Source organism: Neoarius graeffei, chromosome 23, assembly GCF_027579695.1.
Source record: "Neoarius graeffei isolate fNeoGra1 chromosome 23, fNeoGra1.pri, whole genome shotgun sequence".
NCBI lineage: Eukaryota > Metazoa > Chordata > Actinopteri > Siluriformes > Ariidae > Neoarius > Neoarius graeffei.
In genome coordinates, this window is record NC_083591.1 from 16,795,420 (window position 1) to 16,817,024 (window position 21,605).

Below are 21,605 nucleotides of genomic sequence, written 5' to 3' on the forward strand. Positions count from 1 at the left end.
ACACACGTACACAACCAGATTGAAATAATAACTGGAAATGCTTGCTCACTATATTAGATGCAAAGTAAGAAAAACAACAAAACACGGGTTATTCCTTCATTCATTCTCAGGCTTTAATTCGCAGTTTGTTCGTCTTTTGAAAGGTCTCACTGCATAAACAATCATTTGACCTTTACAGTGAACTGCCACAGTAGATGCAAGTGGCAAAAAACGTCTTGTAAATTACATCATTTATTTTTAAGATACACACACACATACATACATAATTCTGATGCACTCTACAACAATCAATAATACATACCCATGCCCTGTCCTATGACCTTTAATTACAGTTGGGTCATATATCATCAAGCATTTCGGCTCACGGACCTCAAGCACACTCTGAACGAATACCAGTGGAGGCATTTGGCGTTCATCTTCCCAGAATGTTAATTAAAAACAACAACAATCTTAATAACGGAGATTTACTTGACGCATCATCAAAACTGCGCCTGATATTAAAAATGACTGCTCTTTATCCCATACTGCAGAATAAGCTAGATTTAGTGGTTTTTAAAACTCAAAAATCAGGAACTGCAGAAAATTCAAGCCATTGATTGCTACTGAATTTACTGGGCTGTTATTTCAGCAAATCCTGATTAGTGGGCAAGTTTAAATTAAAAAAAAAAAAAAAAAAAAAGAAAAAAGACCCATTAAACCTTATAGAGGCACTGCTCAACTTTGCATTGTTGGCGGATATCTGTATTGTATAGCATCCCGAATGCAGGATTTAAACTAGTAGTGTGTACTGAAACAAGAAAAACATGCACTTTGGGGATGAGCTGGTGTTGGCTGAATTAACAATGTTCACAGTGCATCATCAACAGCATAATTATAATATAATCCAATGCACAGTGTGCATGTTAGACAAGTCAGATTAAAATGATACAATTCTAAAATTTAATTCACACAGCTAAAAATTTGAATGTTTATAATCCACTGAATAAAATGACTGCAAGTTCACAATATCAATGAAACAAAATTAATTAAATACTCTAATAAATAACATGAAATCTTTGTAGAAGATAAAATCCTACATAAATTCAAACTTGTACAGAAGAGGAAGGTATATCCCTGATTAATACTTCAATTCTACATCATTTTATTATGAATAAAAATATCACAATCAATGCATTTTGACCAAGTTTAATTGTGACTGCTGTAAATAGTTTCTTTCAAGTGGATTTCCTTACAGCAAATAGGTTAAAAGTGCATACATATAGCTACCTCAAAACAGTGAAAGTTGCCATGGAAGAAAGGAGGATTGAGAGAGTTGGCCAACACTCGTTCAATGAGCTTTGAGATCACGTTAATTACAGATCATCAAACGATCGAGAACAGCCTGCTCACTTGCCTTCCGGACACTGAATCAAACCTAGTTTCATCAAAACGAAGTCATGTTTACTGCTCAATTATTGCATGTTGCCTCATTAGACACATTTAATTTCTCATGGATGCATGCTTCTTCAGGAACACGTTGTCGTTTCTCTGTCTTGGTGTGGGTTACTTGTTTAAAAATGTACAAAAATCAACAGATTTTTAAATTATAATTTTTAAGTGTAATTCACCCCAAAACCTATAGTGTGTGTTAACATTCTTCTTTTTTAAATCTATAAAATTTCATAACATATACAAGTCCCAAACAGTCGACTCTACATCAACATCGGCCTTTGAAAGTTCAGGATTATTTAAACCTGTAGGTGGCATTTTGAGCCATTTTCAACTTGCAAAATGGCGATTTTTATAAAACTGGTAATTTTGTCAATATTGACATTTCACTTCATTACGTTTACAGCTCAAAAAACATATTTAAGTGTGCAATACGTCTTTAAACAAGACATGGTCATCTCTATCCCCCACCATGAGCATTTTATGAAGACCTCTTAACACTTACACCCTTATAAGCCCATTGCTTTAATATTGATTTATGATGCAAGTGCTAGGACACCTTCATAAAACGCTACCCAGCTTTTTTCAGTAGTATGAGCACGCAAAGTTTCATCGATGGTGCTTATGTCGTTTCTGAGAAAACTTGTCCAGATTGAGTCCACTTGTTATAAAGTCCAATAACGAAAATCAAGGGCCATAACACTGAAAATAATAATTAATCGTAAAAGATTTTCAAACTCAACTTGGATCATGAATAGTAATATGAACACGCAAAGTTTCATTGATGCAGCTTAAATAGTTTCTGAGAAAACTTGTCCAGATTGAAACGGATGGATGGACGGACAGACTCCATTCCTATATCCCTGTGCCTCTCTGTGCACTTCGTGGCGGGGGATAATAAGAACAATAATAATGGGGTTGACACCAATTAAACGCTTTGAAGGATCCTGTTGAGTCCCATTGGCTCATCAGAGCAATTTATCGAAGAACTGCCCCATGTGTGCCCCATATCTGGTGGCCATTTTGAATTTCACATAAACTACACAGATCTATTCTGCGAGTTCATGAACCGGAGTGAAGCTTTCTTCTTGTCACCATGCAGATTGCTACCTTTACAGGAGCAGTTTATCAAGTTTAAAGCCCTTAGCTGATTGACATACAAACTGCAATGAATAAAATAAATGAAACTTTTCACTGTCTCAAGGGGCGGAGCTAATTTCAGGGCCAGAAAGCCATAGTGAACTAAACAGATCTGTTAAATAGTGGTTATGTGAATCACATTTTTTTCCTACAGTATAACTGAAATTCTATGTTTAAAGTGACACCTTTAATTAATACGAACTTCACTTGTAACTTACTATTAATTTGTTTCCCGTTGCTAATGCCTATCAAACAGAAGGTTAGCTTGGCCATGGAAAACCTGTTATATACCGTCACTCTGGAGTGTTGGCTAACTCTATTACAACATGTGAAGTTTTACCTAAAAAATAAAAAACACAAAAGCTGAGAGTGTGGAGCTCAGCTGTAACAGAACGAACATGTGCAAATCCCTTTCCCCTAATAACGGAAAAGATAAGGAGACAGATTGCTGATTAAGTGAGGAGGACACCATCTCTCATTTCAGACCAGCCTGCAGTCAGCAGGGTCCACAAAGTAGAGCATGTTAAAGATCAACAGTCAATTACACAGGAACTCAGTGGGGTGGTGTGATCCGATACAGAGCTACCCAGCAAAAACCTGTGGCTGTAGAGGAGGCGGTAGCCCCTCACTGTCTACATTGTCCGAGTCGATCGCAGAGGTGGACGGAGCGCAAGAGTCCAGGTGGAGCCCTTGTAGAACATCCTGAACAGAGGCCTCCGCTCCATCTCTCCAATCGATGAGGTCATTCTCCGGCCTGTCCGCCCTGGGGCCACTCCGTGATGAAGAGGATGACGGAAAGGAGATTCCAGGGGCCTGTGGCCTGTCAGGGGACGCCTGGTCAGACATATAGAGTTCAAATTCCTCTGGACTCAGGTTTAGAGACTGAGCATCCAGCTTCTCTATGAAAGCTATTGCACAGCACTAAATGAGAAAAAGATAAAGAGAGAGATTCAGTCACGCACTGTTTAACATTCACTTCTAAAATGTGACCCAAAAAGGTCACTTTATTACTTCATATACCAATCTCTCTACCATTCCAGTTTAAAGTGCTCCTGATTAAAAATGAGCTAAAAGTGAGCAGAGTTAAGGTTACAAGCACACCAGATTGGTGAAGTAATATCCGTCCTCTCCGCTCATGAGGCGTCTGGGGTTGCAGAAGCGGGTGATGTACTGGATGTTGGACTGCAGCCGGGGCGGATTAGCCCTCAGGACCACGTAGATGAGTGTTGGGAGGAAGTCGTCAGCTGACGCGGCCTCTTTCTTGCTGCGCTTAATTGCCCTGAAGATGTGCTTGCTGCACCTGGTGATGTGACCCAGCTTGTCCCTGGGCACACGCTTGGAGTCCATCTCAATTATATCTGTACCAAGGAGCATTAAAAAGCCTTGTCTAGTGGGGCTTTGCGTGAATGATACCAAAACAAAATGAGAACGATCATCAAGAATCAGAACATCTAATCAGTCACTGTACTTAAACACACACCCACATCCACAATAAAGACTGTTGATGGAAAGACAATGGAAACATTGAGTCCTCCAGTCTCAGGAGGTCATTTAAAGGTCTTTTGAAGTGCTACAGCTCTGACAATAGTGTTCAACTGCAAGGCAAATCTCACATTAATATCAATGCCCTTGTCCTAATACGCAGCAGCTAGGTCACAGGAAACTGTACAACAGGCACAGATTAAAAAAAAAAAAAAGTGTCCAATTATTGATATGGATCAATGATAACTGGGGAGACATTTAAACAAATTTTTTGGTCTCCAATGTCAGTGCTTTGTAACAGTTAGTATCAGGTCCCCCACAGGAAAGCCTTAAGGATAAAGACTTTGTCAAGTCAAAGTCCCTTTCACACCAGAATCTGGTCTTCCCAGGCAGTCTCCTGTCCCAGTACTAACCAACTCTTTAAGGCAGTGGTTCCTAAACTTTTTTTCTCAAGCCCCCCTTTGATAATATAAGAACATTGTAAGCCCCCCACCCCTCACCGCACCCGATCCCACCCACCCCAAATCATCTTCTTTGTTTTGAATAAATTGAATGATATATAAACGCTATATAAAAGATCTTTTCTTTCTAAAATCTGTACATATCACTTCACATTTCAATTTCACAGTTTTTATTGTTTGTTATGCTGAAAACTAGCAATACTAACAAACTTTAAATTGAACTCTAGTATTCATTCAGCATTCAGACAGTATTACATTCTTGAATATGTGTTCAGGTAAATTTAACTTCATGTTTTAACATTTAATTGAGGAACAGTGACTACGTTTACATGCACATCCAAATCGAGCTGCTGTCGGTAATCGAGCTGAAGGTCCCAGCAGGGTGCCAGAGAAATCCAATCCTACATGCACACAACTGAAATTGGGCTATTGTGTGAGGTGCATTGTGCACCCGAGCCACAGGTGGCGCAACACGCCCCATCGTGTTGGTACACTTCCGGTTGTCGTCATGAAGAAGAGCTATTCAAGAGTGTAAACAAAGTTATCAGTTCCGTGTTCTCCATTGCGCGTTTTTCTCCCGTCCATGAATTTTAATATATTCAACTCCTTAAGCTGAATGAGCATGAACTCTGTCTCCTCATTGCTCCAGAAGTGCACGTTTCTGCTTGCCTGTAGCAGTGGGGGCGTGGTCAAGCGCCGGTCTGTGACAGGAGGGCGGAGCCAGGGAAGGTGAGTGGCAGAATAACTACACCTGACGGTAATTAACCTGTGTTTGCGTGTCTTCCCAGTAACCGCACCCTATTTAAGGAGGCAGAGGGAGAGCAGAGGGGACAGCTCATCCCGGGACTAGAACACAGCGCGCGCGTGTGTGTTTTTTCTCTCAAGAATAAAAGTAGGCTGTTGTGTGTGTTTTTCTCTCAAGAATAAAAGTAGGCTGTTAAACTGAAAAGTCTGACAATAAAAAGCCTATTAGTACCAGAAGCTTTGTCCTGCCGTCCTCTGTGCTCCACCCACACTTCAGAGAGCTCTACATTGCCATTTTCTCTTCTTTGTTTGTTCCTCCTGACCTCTTCTGCTGCTCGCTACTACTGTTGTCATGCCGACCGAGGCTGTTGTGTTTCCCGCTTGTGGTCTCGTCACTCGTCACTTCCGGAAGTAGCTCGACAACTAGCTCGATAGGATATACATGCACAAAGTAGCTCGGCAGAAATCGCATAAACTAGGTCGTGTAGCTCGATTCCGACAAATCAAGTTCAGTTCAATTTCAGCCGAATTAAGGTGTATACATGGCATTTTGAACTTCGATTTCAGTCGAGCAACGGCAGAAATTCGATTCTCTCCATGTGCATGTAAACGTAGTGAGTGCAACACCAACAAATTCCAAACTGAAATGAAAACCTTATGTGCACGCTATTTCTGCAGTGACCTGCATCAGCATCATTCAAAGTGCTACATATGAATCAGTGACTGGTGTGGGCTTGCTTTGTTTTGCAAATTTTTTCAAGTGGGGTTGCTGTTTGGAAATAGCCACTCTCAGTTTATGTTCAATGTTCAACTTAGATCTGTATTTGGTCTTGATTGCAGCAACTGCAGAAAACCCTGTTTCACATAAAATAGGATGTGGCAAAAGGCAACAGTATGCCCATAGCTCTTTGGCCAAGTAGTGGGTAGTCTTTCTCCACTCCAATCCAAAACACAGTCAGTGAAGTGGATGTGAACTGTAATCTCTTTCTTGAGTCAGATGTCATGTCAATGTACTGTTCTTCCTCTGTGGCACTGAGGTCTGCAGGTACAGTTGCTTGAAAGGGGTCTCGTATCCAGTCATAATCCTCAGGGAAGTACCTCTGAAAGTGCTTTTGCAGGGCCGAGATATGAGCCTTCATACATGGAAGAATTGTATTTTCCAGCTCATTTCTGTCAAGGTATGCTTTCAGGTTTTCAAATGAGTCCACATTTCCCTCTGCAAGCCTTCTCTCCCACATCTTCATTTTTTTTTGTGAAAGAAGTTATTTTGTCTGTGAGTTGTGGAAGATGAGTGTTGGTGCCTTGCAACTGTAAATTCAGTTCATTTAGCTTCTGAAATATGTCACTGAGATAGGCAAGCTTTTGTAAGAACTTTTCATCATGAAACTTGCGGGCAAGGCCATGCCCTTCTTCAGTCAAGAAAACGCCAATCTCATCCTTCAGTTCAAAAACCCTGGACAGAACCTTCCCTCGTGAAAGCCATCTATACTCACTGTGCCACAACAGAGCTGTGTGCTGAGATCCCATTTCTTCACATACTGAAGATAAGATTCTGGATTTCAGGGGTCTGGTTTTTATGTAGTTGACTGTTGTGATGACATCTGTCAACACTGAGTTTAGCTCAGGACTTAGCTCTTTGGAGGCAAGTGCCTCTCTGTGAAGCAGGCAGTGTGTCCACTGTGCTTTGGGGGAGACGCGTCTGATGAGAGCTTGCAGTCCGCTGTGTTTACCAGCCATCGCCTGAGCCCCGTCTGTACAAACTCCCACACAGTCCTCCCACTTCAGGTCTGCCTCTTTCAAATATGTGTCAATAATTTGGAAAAGGTTCTCTGCAGTGGCTCTGTTAGGGATATATTTGCAGAAAAGCAAATCCTCTTTTATATCTTCCTCGTCAATATACCTGACGTATGTTATTAACAGACTGTCTTTATTACTGTCCGTTGCCTCATCCATTTGCAGCGCAAAACGACCATCTTTTATCTTTTCAATAAGCTGCTCTTCCATATCTGCAGAGAGGTCACTTATACGTCTTGAAATAGTGTTGTTTGACAACAGGATAGTTTTCAGTTTACTGGCAGTTGGTTCATCAATTAGAGTTGAAACCATGTCAATAGCTGCGGGTAGTATTAACTCCTCTGCTATGGTGTGCGCTTTTTTGCACTGGGCGACTCTGAAGACTACCTTGTAAGAAGCGAGTTGTGCTTTTGCAGGGACAGATGCACTTTGGACAAAGTGACTCTGCTGGGCACGACAGTTTTCCAGTTTCTTTTTAAAAAAATCAAGGTGCTTGTTCACATGTTCGGGGTGGTGGGTTTCCAAATGTCTTTTCATTTTATTGGGCTTTAGACTGTCAGCCGCTAGTATTTTTAGACAACGCACTGCGGTCTCTCTTCTTGGCCGACCACAGTGCTTGTAAAGCCCAGGGACAGATATGCCTCGTCATATTTTCTTCTTTTTACCTTTTTCTTTTCCGTTGTTGTGGTGGTCGCATCGCTTGTTACCTTTGACTTACCATCTGATTTTCGCTTTGCGCCTGTCACAAACCTGTCCATCTTTACTATTCACTCTACTTCTCACTCTACTTTTCACTCTTAGGCTACTTCTCACTCTACTTTTCATGTCTTCTTCTACAGTTTATGCAGAACAAACGTCGCTTGTTCTTCTTGTTTATTTTATTGCAGTTTGCAAACCCAGTGAAGGTAAGTGCATTACCGCGATTAGCTGGACTGGAGTGTATAGCAGGAGATCCTTTGACGCCCCCCCTGCAGTTCTACTGTGCCCCCCCCCCAGGGGTCGCGCCCCCCAGTTTGGGAACCACTGCTTTAAGGCATATGGGCGCGGCAACGATCTCCATTTCAATAGCCCTCAGCCTCTCACCTATACAGCTAGGGCTACAGTGGGAGGCTGGTCCTCTGGTAACTGTGAGAGTTTGAGTCCCCACTCGCATCTGTATTGCAGCATGCCTTGCCAGATGGCAATAGGCACCATTTTTATGATGGTCTTTGGTATGACCCGACCACGAGTAGAACTCACGATCTTCTGGTCGAGAGGCGGACACGTTAACCACTAGGCCAACTCGCAGTCTAATGACTTTTCAGTCCCAATAAATGCTTGTTTTGTCTTCTCAGCTTCAAAAGAGAGGAATAAAAAGAGAGGCTGGTGAGGGAACGATGGTTTACAGCTGCTATACCGTAAGCGGCAAGAGGATTAACATGTTTTGCGAACGTTTCGCTACATTAAACGTAACTAAAAATAGATAAAAGGTGTGGTTGTTCTTTAATAAATATAAACCTGTTTTGCATTGGCAAATCGTTGTGGTCTAAGAGAAATAAAAAACACATCATGGTGGAAAAAGTAACTCTACTTTGCAGCAGACTGCATTATACCACCTCATCCTTGATTATTTTCCTAGAAAGCCTCAACATCAAATACCTTACCAGTAATAGCCTTGTCCAGACTATCCGATACTGCAGGCATCTCCTCTTTTAGTGGGGCACACAGCATCTGAACCGTAACCCAGTGCAAATCCCTAAACACACACACGCTTTGAATTAAAACACACAAACCTTTGTGCAATTTAAATAAAATGACAATTAATGCATTTACTAACTACATAAGCGTGTGACTGGCCACTGCTGCTCTCTGCTGTCTCACCTGATTCTCTTCTGAATGGCCAAGTCTTTGACCTCATCATCTGCAGATTCAGGACAGAAGGCCTGTTCATACAACTGCAGCGTTATGTACTTCTCCACTTCATCCATTATTACCTCTACTCGCTCTGGACTCCCTGTCTCTCACACACACACACACACACACACACACACACACACACCCCAAATACATGAACTATTACATTCATAATCGACCGATTTCCAAACCCTTTAATGCTGTGTTTAATTGTGTATTCTACCTTTGTAGACATTGTGTAAGCGGTCAGACAAATTCTGGTAAAAGTCTTGCACAGATTCCGAGAGATCCTCTGCACCAAGATCCTGAAAGAAATATCAGACAAACTTGTTTGTCAACACTAAATATCATAACTTATTTATAAGGTATCTCACCCTGTGTCCGAAACCAGTCGCTCGTTCACTACTCCCTACTCACTATATACCTCATTACTATACATTGGCAAAATGAATAAACACTTTCGGACACTATTCTGTTGCACAATTAAAATGTGCCAGATCAGTTGGCTGGTGGGTTTTCAAAATAATAAATACATGCATGTATTTTTGTGATAAATACACATTATACTGACAGAGATGCCTACTAGTACGGATTGGCCGTATTTTGTACGGAAAAGTTACGTAAATACGATGTTACGGCAAACAGTGTTATTCTGTACGGAATTATTATAAAGTCTTAAAAAATTCCAGTGAGTTGTTTTTAAATGTCCAAGCGACTTTTTCAATCCATGCGCGATTCACGGCTAGGCTATTTATTTTTACGACAACCACACATGCTGTGTGTGACGTGCAGATTCCGCACATTTGTTCGCGCTATTTTCGATACGGTAGAATGGTCGTGCATTACACCCAGTCAAAAGGGCAATGGATACGCACACTGCAAACTGTGTAGAACTGACATTAACATCACTCATGGTGGTCGCGATGACTGCAGGCGGCATGTCAACTCCAAAAAACATATGGAGTATGCTGAAATGGCGAGTCAGGCGGAAAGTAAATCTGGGGGTATCCAGCAGTTTTTTACGAAATCTGTGGATGAAAAGACACAGAACGTGACACGTGCTGAAGCGGTGATGGTTGACCTATGCTTGGAGTTGAACTTGCCAATTATTGCCATGAAATGCGAGTTAAACTTATTCAGCTTCTTTTTACATGTATGATTTTTATTCACTGAAATATCAAACACTGGCTGTACTTCTTTAATTCAAAGTCTTTTCAGTGTTGCAAGTGCAAATGTACATGTAGTATGATCAAAAACAGAATTTTATGATTAGTGCTGTTGGGATTGTGGCAAAAAATTGATCATTCCACTGTTTTAAATACAATTATAAATGTCATTTTATTCAATGTCTCTTCTGAAGCATTATGCTTAAGTATTTATATATTGGGACATTAAGATAACAATGTCGGACTGTCTTTGGCATGAAATAAGAAATTTTTTTTAAATTTTATTAGAATCCGTTAACAGGTAGAACATTTTGCCAGGCAATATAATACTTTTGAGGAGTTACATTCAATACCAATGATTGGTAGTCAACCGTAATGTCTGCAAACAGGGAACACTATTGTATTTATAAAAATGTGATATATTGTATGCTCTAGACATTTGTTGAGTGGAAATTCAGTTGAGATGGCTGCTTGCGTTTTGTTTATTCAATTCACACAAAACAGTTCTTTTTAATAATTTAAATGTTAAACATATTGGTATATATACACCTCTTTATAATGGAAATGCGCATAAATTAATGTTACTGAAAGTCATTCCAAAATACTGAAAAATGTTTTCAAGAATACTGAAATTCAAAATTTGGGGTAGGCATCTCTGTACTGAGCGTATTTCCCACATTCATAAATACAAAGTACTTTGTGTCTGCTGCATCTTTCAGCTCTTTAAAATCAAGGCTGAATCCTTTCCTCTTCTTCGCCGCTGCCTTTTATTAAATCAAATTTGAGGCTTTTGATTTGATTTCTTTCAGCGCGACCGCAATGCATGATGGGATACATTGCTTGGCTAGTGACCATCGGTTGTACACTACTTTTCATGATGCATTGTGGGATACTTTGAGTGCACTATATAGGGTGTAATAATTCTCACTATACATTTGGACTGCACTACAAAATGGCGAACGCACTATATAGGCCACTGTATAGTGAGTAGTGAGTGATTTCGGACACAGGGAATGATACACTGCAGCAACAAAGATGACACAGTAGGCTAAACTGAGTGTTAATGTGCTGTACTCTGTTAGTAAACTCAGATCTGGTATAAATAGGTGTGGCACCACTTTTGTATAATCAAGGTATATCCATAAAGAATGTAGTAGGATGTAATAAATAACTGAATAGGAATACATATTTGGACCAAGCAGACGTATGTGCTATAAGCAGATATGAATAGAGATACAAAAAGGAGTCCCCTCCCCCACAGAACAATTGGTTAAGACTGCAAGTGTGCATCAAGAATTGGATCCCATGGGAGACACCAAAACATGGTACAAACTTGTGGTGTTGCATGTTGAATTTATGTTGTTCATTCAAGGGAAACCATGGCCTAATGGTTAGAGAAACAGCTTTGGAACTAAAAAGATTGCTGGTTCAATTCCCTGGACCAGCAGGAATGGCTGAAGTGCACTTGAGCAAGGCACCTAACCCCCAACTGCTCCCCAGGATGTTGTAAGTCGCTCTGGATAGGAGCATCTGATAAATGCTAATAATGTAATGTAATTCATCCTTAGGAGCTGCCTGGTCATGCTTGCTTCATATTAGGCTACTATTTTGTTTATATTTTGGGGAATAGATCCAACTAAATTCATTTAAAAAAAAAATACTACTGGCAAGTACAAACACAATTATTTGCATTTGTTAAATAAATAAATAAATAACTTCCAATTTAGGCCACACCAACTTTGAGTTTAAATCCAAATACAGATATTTAGAGCACTAAACAGATACATATACACAGAGTTGAATTATGTTACACCCCTAATACACAGAATTTGCTCTTAAAAAAAAAAAGTTTGAATACAATTTAAGTACCTTCTTGTAAGCGACACTATAACAGAAGGAATGGCACTGTTTAAAAATATCCCGTCCAGGCTTTTGTATGGTCTTCAGGAAATCGATGAATTGTCTTGTAGCTTGGTCTGATTCTGCAACAGGCCGCTGGCTGATGGAGGTGGTGGGAGCTGGCTGGCTGGGAACATTGACATCTGATGGGGGGGAAGAAAGGACGTCATCATATATTATATTATCCCTGATGACTTAATACCATGCTTCACCAAATTCACATCGCACCTCATCTCATCTCATTATCTCTAGCCGCTTTATCCTGTTCTACAGGGTCGCAGGCAAGCTGGAGCCTATCCCAGCTGACTATGGGCGAAAGGCGGGGTACACCCTGGACAAGTCGCCAGGTCATCACAGGGCTGACACATAGACACAGACAACCATTCACACTCACATTCACACCTACGGTCAATTTAGAGTCACCAGTTAACCTAACCTGCATGTCTTTGGACTGTGTGGGAAACCGGAGCACCCAGAGGAAACCCACGCGGACACGGGGAGAACATGCAAACTCCGCACAGAAAGGCCCTCGCCGGCCACGGGGCTCGAACCCGGACCTTCTTGCTGTGAGGCGACAGCGCTAACCACTACACCACCGTGCCGCCATTCACATCGCACATTAGGCAATAAAGTATCAAGCAGGCTCCCTTTTAAAGTTCTGAATGCACACGAGTGGAAAGTGCCAAAATAATGATCTTTGGATGTGTGGTACATTATGTGTGGGGGTTAAAACATACAAATACTAATGTTTTACTGAATATTGATGTCAGCATAGAATACCATCAACTGTCATGTGCTTTATAAGGCTGTCCTTTTATAAATGCCCTATAGAGAATACACTCTTAAAACGAATGTGTTGGAAATCAACACATCTTTTGTGCAAGTTTAATTTCAACAAGAGTTGTGTTATATTTCAGAAATGTTTAACACCAAAATTGCACAAATAACAAATAATGTGTTAAAATGAACAAAAGTTCTGTTGTCCCAATCTGGACATATAGATGTGTTAAAAAACAACGCAAGTTGTGTTATTTTCAACACGTGTTTTAAGAGTGTATAAAATAAGAGTGGGTGTTAAAGAACGTCCCATAAGGCCATTTTTTAAAAACATTTCAGATACACTGATCAGCCATAACGTTAAATCCACCTGACAAATATTGTGCAGGTCCCCCTTGTGACCCATTGAGGCATGGACACCACAAGTCCTCTGAAGGTGTGCTGTGGTATCTGGCACGAAGACATTTGCAGCAGATTGTTTAAGTTCTGCAAGTTGTGAGGCTCAGACTTGCTTGACAGATGCTTGCTCAGATTAAGATCTGGGGAATTTGGAGGCCAAGTTAACACCTTGAACTCTGCATTGTTCCTCAAACCATTCTTCTTTCTTCATCTTCTTTCGGCTGTTCCCGTTAGGGGTCACCTCAGCGGATCATAATGATCCACATATTTGATCTGGCATAGGTTTTTACACCGGATGCCCTTTCTGACGCAATCTATCCAGCTTTGGGAATGGCACTAAGCATGCACTGGCTCATGCAACCCCACTGGCTGGGACCTAATCTGAATGAACTGTGGGAGGAAACCCACAAAGACACAGGGAGAACATGCAAACTCCACACAGGTTCGAACCCAGAACCTTCTTGCTGTGAGGCGACAGGGCTAACCACTGCACCACCATGCTGCCCACGTTCCTCAAGCCATTCCTGAACATTTTTTGCAGTGTGGCAGGACGTATTAACCTACTGAAAAGGCTACTGCCAATAGGGAATACCTTTGTCATGAAGGGCTGTAGTTGGACTGCAACAATGTTTAGGCAGGTTGTATAGTCTCAATTTCACATCCATGTGAATGCAAAGACCCAAGGTTTCCCAGCAGAACATTGCCCAGAGTATCACACGACCTCTGCCGGCTTGCCCTCTTCACATAGTGCATCCTAGTGCTATCTCTTTTCCAGATTAAGTGACACACACATGCACCCGGCCATCCAAATGATGCAAAAGAAAATGTGATTCATCAGATCAGGCCACCTTCTTCCATGGTTCCATGGTCCTCTGATACACCTTTTCAACCAGCAGGGAATGGGTGCCTGAACCGGTTCTGGTCAGAATTCTTTAAACTTTGGTGCCAGGTAGCAAACCAGCCGACGTTTTCACCAGTTCTGAGCAGAATCAAAGATGCATCATGAACAGAAGGTGTTGCACAATACACAACAGTCGTAGCAAGATGGCGGAGCACGCTGATTACTCTGAGCATTTATTCCGTTACTGCAGGTATTTGTTTTCATCCCATTTTTTCTGAAGCTGTATCCTTCTCTGTTGCATTCTCCATTGCTTCACTCCACTTCCTCTTCAAACTAATGACATGCCCACTGATGTCATGATTTGTGGTTTAAAAAAACAAACAAAAAAACCCAGCTATATTTTGTTTCCAGCTGGGAACCAACTTTTCAGGTTCCGAACCAATTTATTCTTGGTCAAAATGCTCTGAACGGTTCAAACATTGGTGCGTGAACCAGAACGGAACCTGTTCCTTGTTAGTCGAAGAGAGACATGGCTGGTCTGTGGCTATGCAGCCCCATACGCAGTAAGCTACGATACACTGTGTGTTCTGACACCTTTATCATAGCCAATATTAACATTTTCAGCAATTTGTGCTATAGTGGCTCTTCTGTGGGTCCATTTTCCCTGATGTTATGACTGATCAGTACATCTCCTGCCAGGAAACAAAGAGCAATTCAACTAAAAATCCAAAGAATGCTGACAGTGCAGGGGCATGAACTTGTGTGCACATACTCTTCCCCTTAGAGCTCTTGAACGGATAAGCAAAACACGTCCATCTTTGTCTTTCCAGTAAGAACGTTGTGGTGAAATCAGTGTTTTAGTGACCTGTAGGGTTATCACTTCTCACTTAATCTAACTAACAAAGCAACAGTCTGTTCATAGCACAGCCGCACACTGCTGACTGATAACATATGTGATCCAGCATGAACATAGTATCCAACAACATTCCTCCAAGATAGAGAGGGTCGATGAAGTCAATGAAGATATTTAAATACGATGACGGTACAACTCTTGCCTTTGAATTTTGGAACTTTTTTCACAGTTTTCATGGCAAAAAGGCAAGGCTTGTTATCCAAGTGTTCACTTTTCTTGTGTTAGTGTTTGAGGAGTTTTCTGTGTATACCCCGCTGCCTCAGAGTTCTATGTCTCAGTGTACTTTCTCGTTTTGAATCATGCCCATTCCTCTCATTTTTGCAAATGGATTATCCTTGTTGCTTGCCTGTGTTTTAATCCCTGTTATGGCCACAGATGATGATGATGACTTGCCCTTAAAAAGTTACATGCCAGGCATCCTCACTTGCCTCCTACCTCATTCGCCTACATGTTACAAACCTGTTGTTACTTAACAAAGAAAATCATTAATACCGTGAAGTATTCGACAGGACGCGGGTTTTCCACCATGGCACAGTCTTCAGAACAGAGGACTTTGCACTTTCTCTGTAACAAGCTTTATTTATTTTTGTTTTATTAACTTCAAGAGAAAGTTAGGGATTGACTGTTCATGACTCCTATAATCTAAGATTATGTTCAATTCGGGAACTAACTTCTAACTTAAAACGTAACTAAAAATACGCCTCGATTAAAAAAAAAAAAAAGGCGGGGTGGGGGGTTAGTCTTTATTAAACAAAAATAATACGACCGAATTGCTGGAGTAGAAGAGAAACAAAACACTTTGGGAAGTGTTGCTATTGGAGAACAATCATATTTCATTTTCTTATTTTATTCCTTACATTATAGAGTTTTAGTTAGTTTAGTTTCAAAACTAGAGTGCACACCTCCGCCAAGCCACATATTCGGATTTACATCAATTCAAGTCAATTGTTCTTTGGCCCATGACCCACATTTCCTTTAAATTTCATCTAAATCTGCTCACTCCTTTTTTGAGATATGTTGTGAAAGGCAAACAAATGGAGGTGAAAACATAACCTCCTCCAACCAAAATTAGCAGAGGTTTAAAAAAACAAAAACAAACAAACAAAAAAAACTGTGCAAAAATCTTAAGGCCAATTTATGCCGACAATGCAGTCCTTGCAGATGGTGTCGCAGATGGCGTCTACGTAGCCCCCCCCCTTCGCAGACGCTCTGCGCGCACCTCCCAAAAAATTGTGACCACTGCAGAAGCCTCGCAGACAAGAGGGCTCTGATTGGTCCACTCTACATCCGCTGTACACGCACTTCCGCTTCCCTACTTTCCCGGTTTGTTTTGTTTTCACTACCGCCATTTTTAAAAACACGAGCGAAGATGGAGCAGCACGAAGAGCGGTTGATCGAGGAAGTGAGGAAGTACGTACATCTATACGACTCCAGTTGTAGTCATTATAAGTAACCGGAGGATAAACACTCCACTAGCCACACCCACCAACTACTCCTAGCGATTTCGCGACTTTGCGCCCCCTTGCGTTGTGGCGGTGAATAACATCGCGCACGCCTATTACTCCCCGCTCAACGATAAATTACAACTGTCTGCGAAAAGCTATCTGCGAAAGCCTTGTCGCAAGAGCATGCAGAGGCCCTTAGGCACATGTAAAGAAATGCTGTAGACCAAAAATGTCTTAAAATATAATGAAATGACATGTTTCAACATTAAAAAAATTCTATGAACAGTAATCAGTAAGCCATAATAAATGAAACTAAATCAATATTTGGTGTGAGACGACCTTTTTTTTTTTTTAAAAAGCAAAGTAGTCCCAGGTACAATGAGTGCAGTTTTATAAGGAAATGAGCTGTAGGTTTTACTGAGCATCTTGTGCACCCAGCCACAGTTCTTCTGGACACTTTGACGGTCACACTTGCTTCTTCATTTTGCACCAAAAGATAAGGTTGAATCTCAGTGACGCAATCTAACTGACACTAAAGCATTGTGTAAGCCTCTCATCATGACCCCAAGTGGACAGAATGTCTCAGTCCTTAAAGATATTACAGTGAGCACACATTTCTACACACATTACTCATGTTCCTTTAGAGATGTGGTCAAAAATGACTCACAGATTCTTCAAATGCAGAGAGAAGGCAACATGTTTATTTCGGGCCTCGTTTCCAATCACCAGGACATCGGTCTTATCTTTACTTAATCACAAGAATTCATAATGTTAACACACTGTCTCCTCAAAAAACCCACAGACTTACCTCTCCCTAGGGTTGTCTTTGCAAGCGTGGTGAAAAATTTTTTTCCTGTGGGGACGGTGCGTGACTTTTGACTGTTCCTTTTGTCTTCTGGTTTGCTCAGCTTGGTAGACGAGTTCCCTGAGTGCGCCCCCTGGTTACTATCTGAATAGGCTGCATCTTCTTCTTTTTGCAGTCTGGTGAAACAAAAAAAAAACAAAAAGTATACACAATAAGTCACAGACAGCACAAAACCACAGTATACAAAACAACATATCTGGATAATGTGTGGAGAGTATGAGGCTGTACAATATACCATTTTATATAAATGTGATAAATGTGGCAGAGTGTTTATTTACAACAAACGCACATATGTTCAATCCATTTTTTCACGTTTTTCTCCCCAGTTTGGTCACCTATCAAATCTCACACACTAGGCAGCTCTCTGTCAGCTACCAGTCAGGGAAAAACAAACTTCCTTCAAGACATGTGAAGCCAACCAACCACATCTTTATCCACTGCTGTGTCACACATACTTGGAAGAAAATGCTATCTACAACCCCGATTCCAAAAAAGTTGGGACAAAAGTACAAATTGTAAATAAAAACGGAATGCAATAATTTACAAAATCTCAAAAACTGATATTGTATTCACAATAGAACATAGACAACATATCAAATGTCAAAAGTGAGACATTTTGAAATGTCATGCCAAATATTGGCTCATTTGAAATTTCATGACAGCAACACTTCTCAAAAAAGTTGGGACAGGGGCAATAAGAGGCTGGAAAAGTTAAAGGTACAAAAAAGGAACAGCTGGAGGACCAAATTGCAACTCATTAGGTCAATTGGCAATAGGTCATTAACATGACTGGGTATAAAAAGAGCATCTTGGAGTGGCAGCGGCTCTCAGAAGTAAAGATGGGAAGAGGATCACCAATCCCCCTAATTCTGCGCTGACAAATAGTGGAGCAATATCAGAAAGGAGTTTGACAGTGTAAAATTGCAAAGAGTTTGAACATATCATCATCTACAGTGCATAATATCATCAAAAGATTCAGAGAATCTGGAAGAATCTCTGTGCGTAAGGGTCAAGGCCGGAAAACCATACTGGGTGCCTGTGATCTTCGGGCCCTTAGACGGCACTGCATCACATACAGGCATGCTTCTGTATTGGAAATCACAAAATGGGCTCAGGAATATTTCCAGAGAACATTATCTGTGAACACAATTCACCGTGCCATCCGCCGTTGCCAGCTAAAACTCTGTAGTTCAAAGAAGAAGCCGTATCTAAACATGATCCAGAAGCATAGACGTCTTCTCTGGGCCAAGGCTCATTTAAAATGGACTGTGGCAAAGTGGAAAACTGTTCTGTGGTCACGAATCAAAATTTGAAGTTCTTTATGGAAATCAGGGACGCCGTGTCATTCGGACTAAAGAGGAGAAGGACGACCCAAGTTGTTATCAGCGCTCAGTTCAGAAGCCTGCATCTCTGATGGTATGGGGTTGCATTAGTGTGTGTGGCATGGGCAGCTTACACATCTGGAAAGACACCATCAATGCTGAAAGGTATATCCAGGTTCTAGAGCAACATATGCTCCCATCCAGACGACGTCTCTTTCAGGGAAGACCTTGCATTTTCCAACATGACAATGCCAAACCACATACTGCATCAATTACAGCATCATGGCTGCGTAGAAGAAGGGTCCGGGTACTGAACTGGCCAGCCTGCAGTCCAGATCTTTCACCCATAGAAAACATTTGGCGCATCATAAAACAGAAGATACGACAAAAAAGTCCTAAGATAGTTGAGCAACTAGAATCCTACATTAGACAAGAATGGGTTAACATTCCTATCCCTAAACTTGAGCAACTTGTCTCCTAAGTCCCCAGACGTTTACAGACTGCTGTAAAGAGAAAAGGGGAGGTCTCACAGTGGTAAACATGGCCTTGTCCCAACTTTTTTGAGAAGTGTTGTTGTCATGAAATTTAAAATCACCTAATTTTTCTCTTTAAATGATACATTTTCTCAGTTTAAACATTTGATATGTCATCTATGTTCTATTCTGAATAAAATATGGAATTTTGAAACTTCCACATCATTGCATTCTGTTTTTATTTACAATTTGTACTTTGTCCCAACTTTTTTGGAATCGGGGTTGTACCATCTTTCACATACATGTCAGGGCTCGACATTAATGGGAGTCCCACTGTCCGGGACAACCAAATGTTTAGTCCGGACAAGTCAAATCTGCATCTGCCTGTCTGATGGGACAAGTTGAATATTTGTTGAAAACTACAATTTTTATCGTAATTATTCAAGAGTTACTGTACATTAATAAAGTTCCAACAAAACTAGTTCAATCCCCTCAGTGATCTGGCTGTGTTTTGTTCACGAAATTCCGGGGAAGCCGAGTACAGCAGTTGTGTGTGTGTAAAAATAACCACGTCGTAATATCTAATTTCTTTCATCGAAAGAAAGTGAAAAAGACTACAATCCCAATGGGTTAGAACAACACACGCACCATAATGGGGCTTTGGATAGTTTTTGTTTGTTGTTACAGTTAAAGTTTGAGTTTTATTGAAAAATTAGAAATCGTTAAAGCATAATGATTATCGTAACTATACCTGATTTTTGATAAATGTTGTTAATCACTTTCCTTTCACTGAACTAGTAAATACATAGGAATAAAAAGGTTATGGTCAGGACAAGTGAAAAAATCTTACTGCTTGTCCGACTGGACGAGTGGATTAAAAAGTTAATGTTGAGCGCTGCACGAGCTCACGGGTGCCCTGTGACTGACGGGGGAACAGAGTAAGCCATCCTGCCCAATTCTGGTCCCTTATCTCCAGGTCATGGATAGCTGTGGCATCGTCGAGATTTGAACTCGATAATGAGAAGACACTCCTGATTTGACCCTCACCTCTCTGCTAGTGCGTGGTCCTCCTCAATCTGCTTGGCTCGTGCCTTCTGGTTCTCCTCGCGCCAACATTTGGAACAGAGACCTCCCCAGGCTGAATTGCCATAAAAACTGCAGCCTTTCATGCAGAGCAGGGCCGCTTGATCCACATAGATTCCTCGACGTTCAGTGCTTGAACTCATTCTTCCCTGTACACCTGTGCAGGATAAAACCAGACTATGGTAAGCTCGGACTGGAAGAAATGTCACATCATTATCATAGATTTTTATACTGTAAGATACAGTGCTCAGTGTAAATGAGTACACCCCCTTTGAAAAGTAACATTTTAAACAATAACTCAATGAACACAAACAATTTCCAAAATGTTGACAAGACAAAGTTTAATATAACATCTGTTTAACTTATAACGGGAAAAAGTAAGGTTAATAATGTAACTTAGATTACACATTTTTCAGTTTTACTCAAATTAGGGTGGTGCAAAAATGAGTACACCCCACAACAAAAACTACTACATCTAGTACTTTGTATGGCCTCCATGATTTTTAATGACAGCAACAAGTCTTCTAGGCATGGAATGAACAAGTTGGCGACATTTTGCAACATCAATCTTTTTCCATTCTTCAACAATGACCTCTTTTAGTGACTGGATGCAGAGTGATGCTCAACTTGTCTCTTCAGAATTCCCCAAAGAAAATAATTTATTTCCGCCACAAAGGTGAAGGCTACAAGAAGATCAGCAAAGCTTTACTTATCAGTCAGAATACTGTAGCAAAAGTGGTACAAAAATTTAAGAAAGATGGAACGGCAACCATCTCACAGAGACGTCCTGGTCATCCACGGAAGTTAACACCTCGACAGGAGCATCTTCTGATGAGAAGATCTGAAGAAAATCGGCATGCAAGTTCACTGCAGTTATCGAAAGAAGTAGAAAGCCAAACTGGGGTGACTATTTCCCATGACACAATACGGTGTACAATGCAAAGGAATGGCATGCATGGATGCCATCCACAAAAGAAGGCTCTCCTAAAGCCCAAGCACAAAAAAGCCTGCCTAGAGTTTGCCAGGGTCCATGCTGACAAAGATGAAGACTACTGGGACTCTATACTCTGGAGTGATAAGACCAAGATAAATGTTTTTGGAACTGATGGCTTCAAAACTGTATGGCGTCGCAAAGGTGAGGAATACAAAGAAAAATGCATGGTGCCTACAGTGAAACATGGTGGTGGCAGTGTCCTTATGTGGGGCTGCATGAGTGCTGCTGGTGTCTGGGAGCTGCATTTCACTGATGGCATCATGAATTCACAGATGTATTGCTCTATACTGGAAGAGAAGATGCTACCATCACTCCGTGCCCTTAGTCATTGTGCACTTTTCCAACATGACTAAACACACATCTAAGGCCACTGTTGGATTTCTGAAGAACAGGGTGAAAGTGATTCAGTGGCCAAGTATGTCTCCTGATCTGAACCCAATCGAACACCTATGGGGAATTCTCAAGAGATAAGTTGAGCATCACTCT

At 41.0% G+C, this 21,605-nt stretch overlaps 1 protein-coding gene across 2 annotated transcripts in view; it reads right to left on the reverse strand.

Annotated features, from left to right (window-relative positions):
* Positions 1-88: 88 nt before the first annotated feature.
* rabgef1l (RAB guanine nucleotide exchange factor (GEF) 1, like) overlaps positions 89-21,605 on the reverse strand; it is a 28,193-nt gene continuing 6,676 nt past the window's right edge. For both annotated transcript variants that reach the window (XM_060905853.1, XM_060905854.1), the window contains exons 2-9: positions 20,090-20,282; positions 17,191-17,363; positions 11,978-12,150; positions 9,166-9,247; positions 8,910-9,042; positions 8,693-8,784; positions 3,670-3,926; positions 89-3,489 (exon numbers count right to left, since the gene is read on the reverse strand). In XM_060905853.1, the coding sequence (XP_060761836.1) occupies positions 3,151-3,489; positions 3,670-3,926; positions 8,693-8,784; positions 8,910-9,042; positions 9,166-9,247; positions 11,978-12,150; positions 17,191-17,363; positions 20,090-20,268 (1,428 nt within the window). In that variant the 5' untranslated portion in view covers positions 20,269-20,282 and the 3' untranslated portion in view covers positions 89-3,150. The remainder of the gene's footprint in view (positions 3,490-3,669; positions 3,927-8,692; positions 8,785-8,909; positions 9,043-9,165; positions 9,248-11,977; positions 12,151-17,190; positions 17,364-20,089; positions 20,283-21,605) is intronic.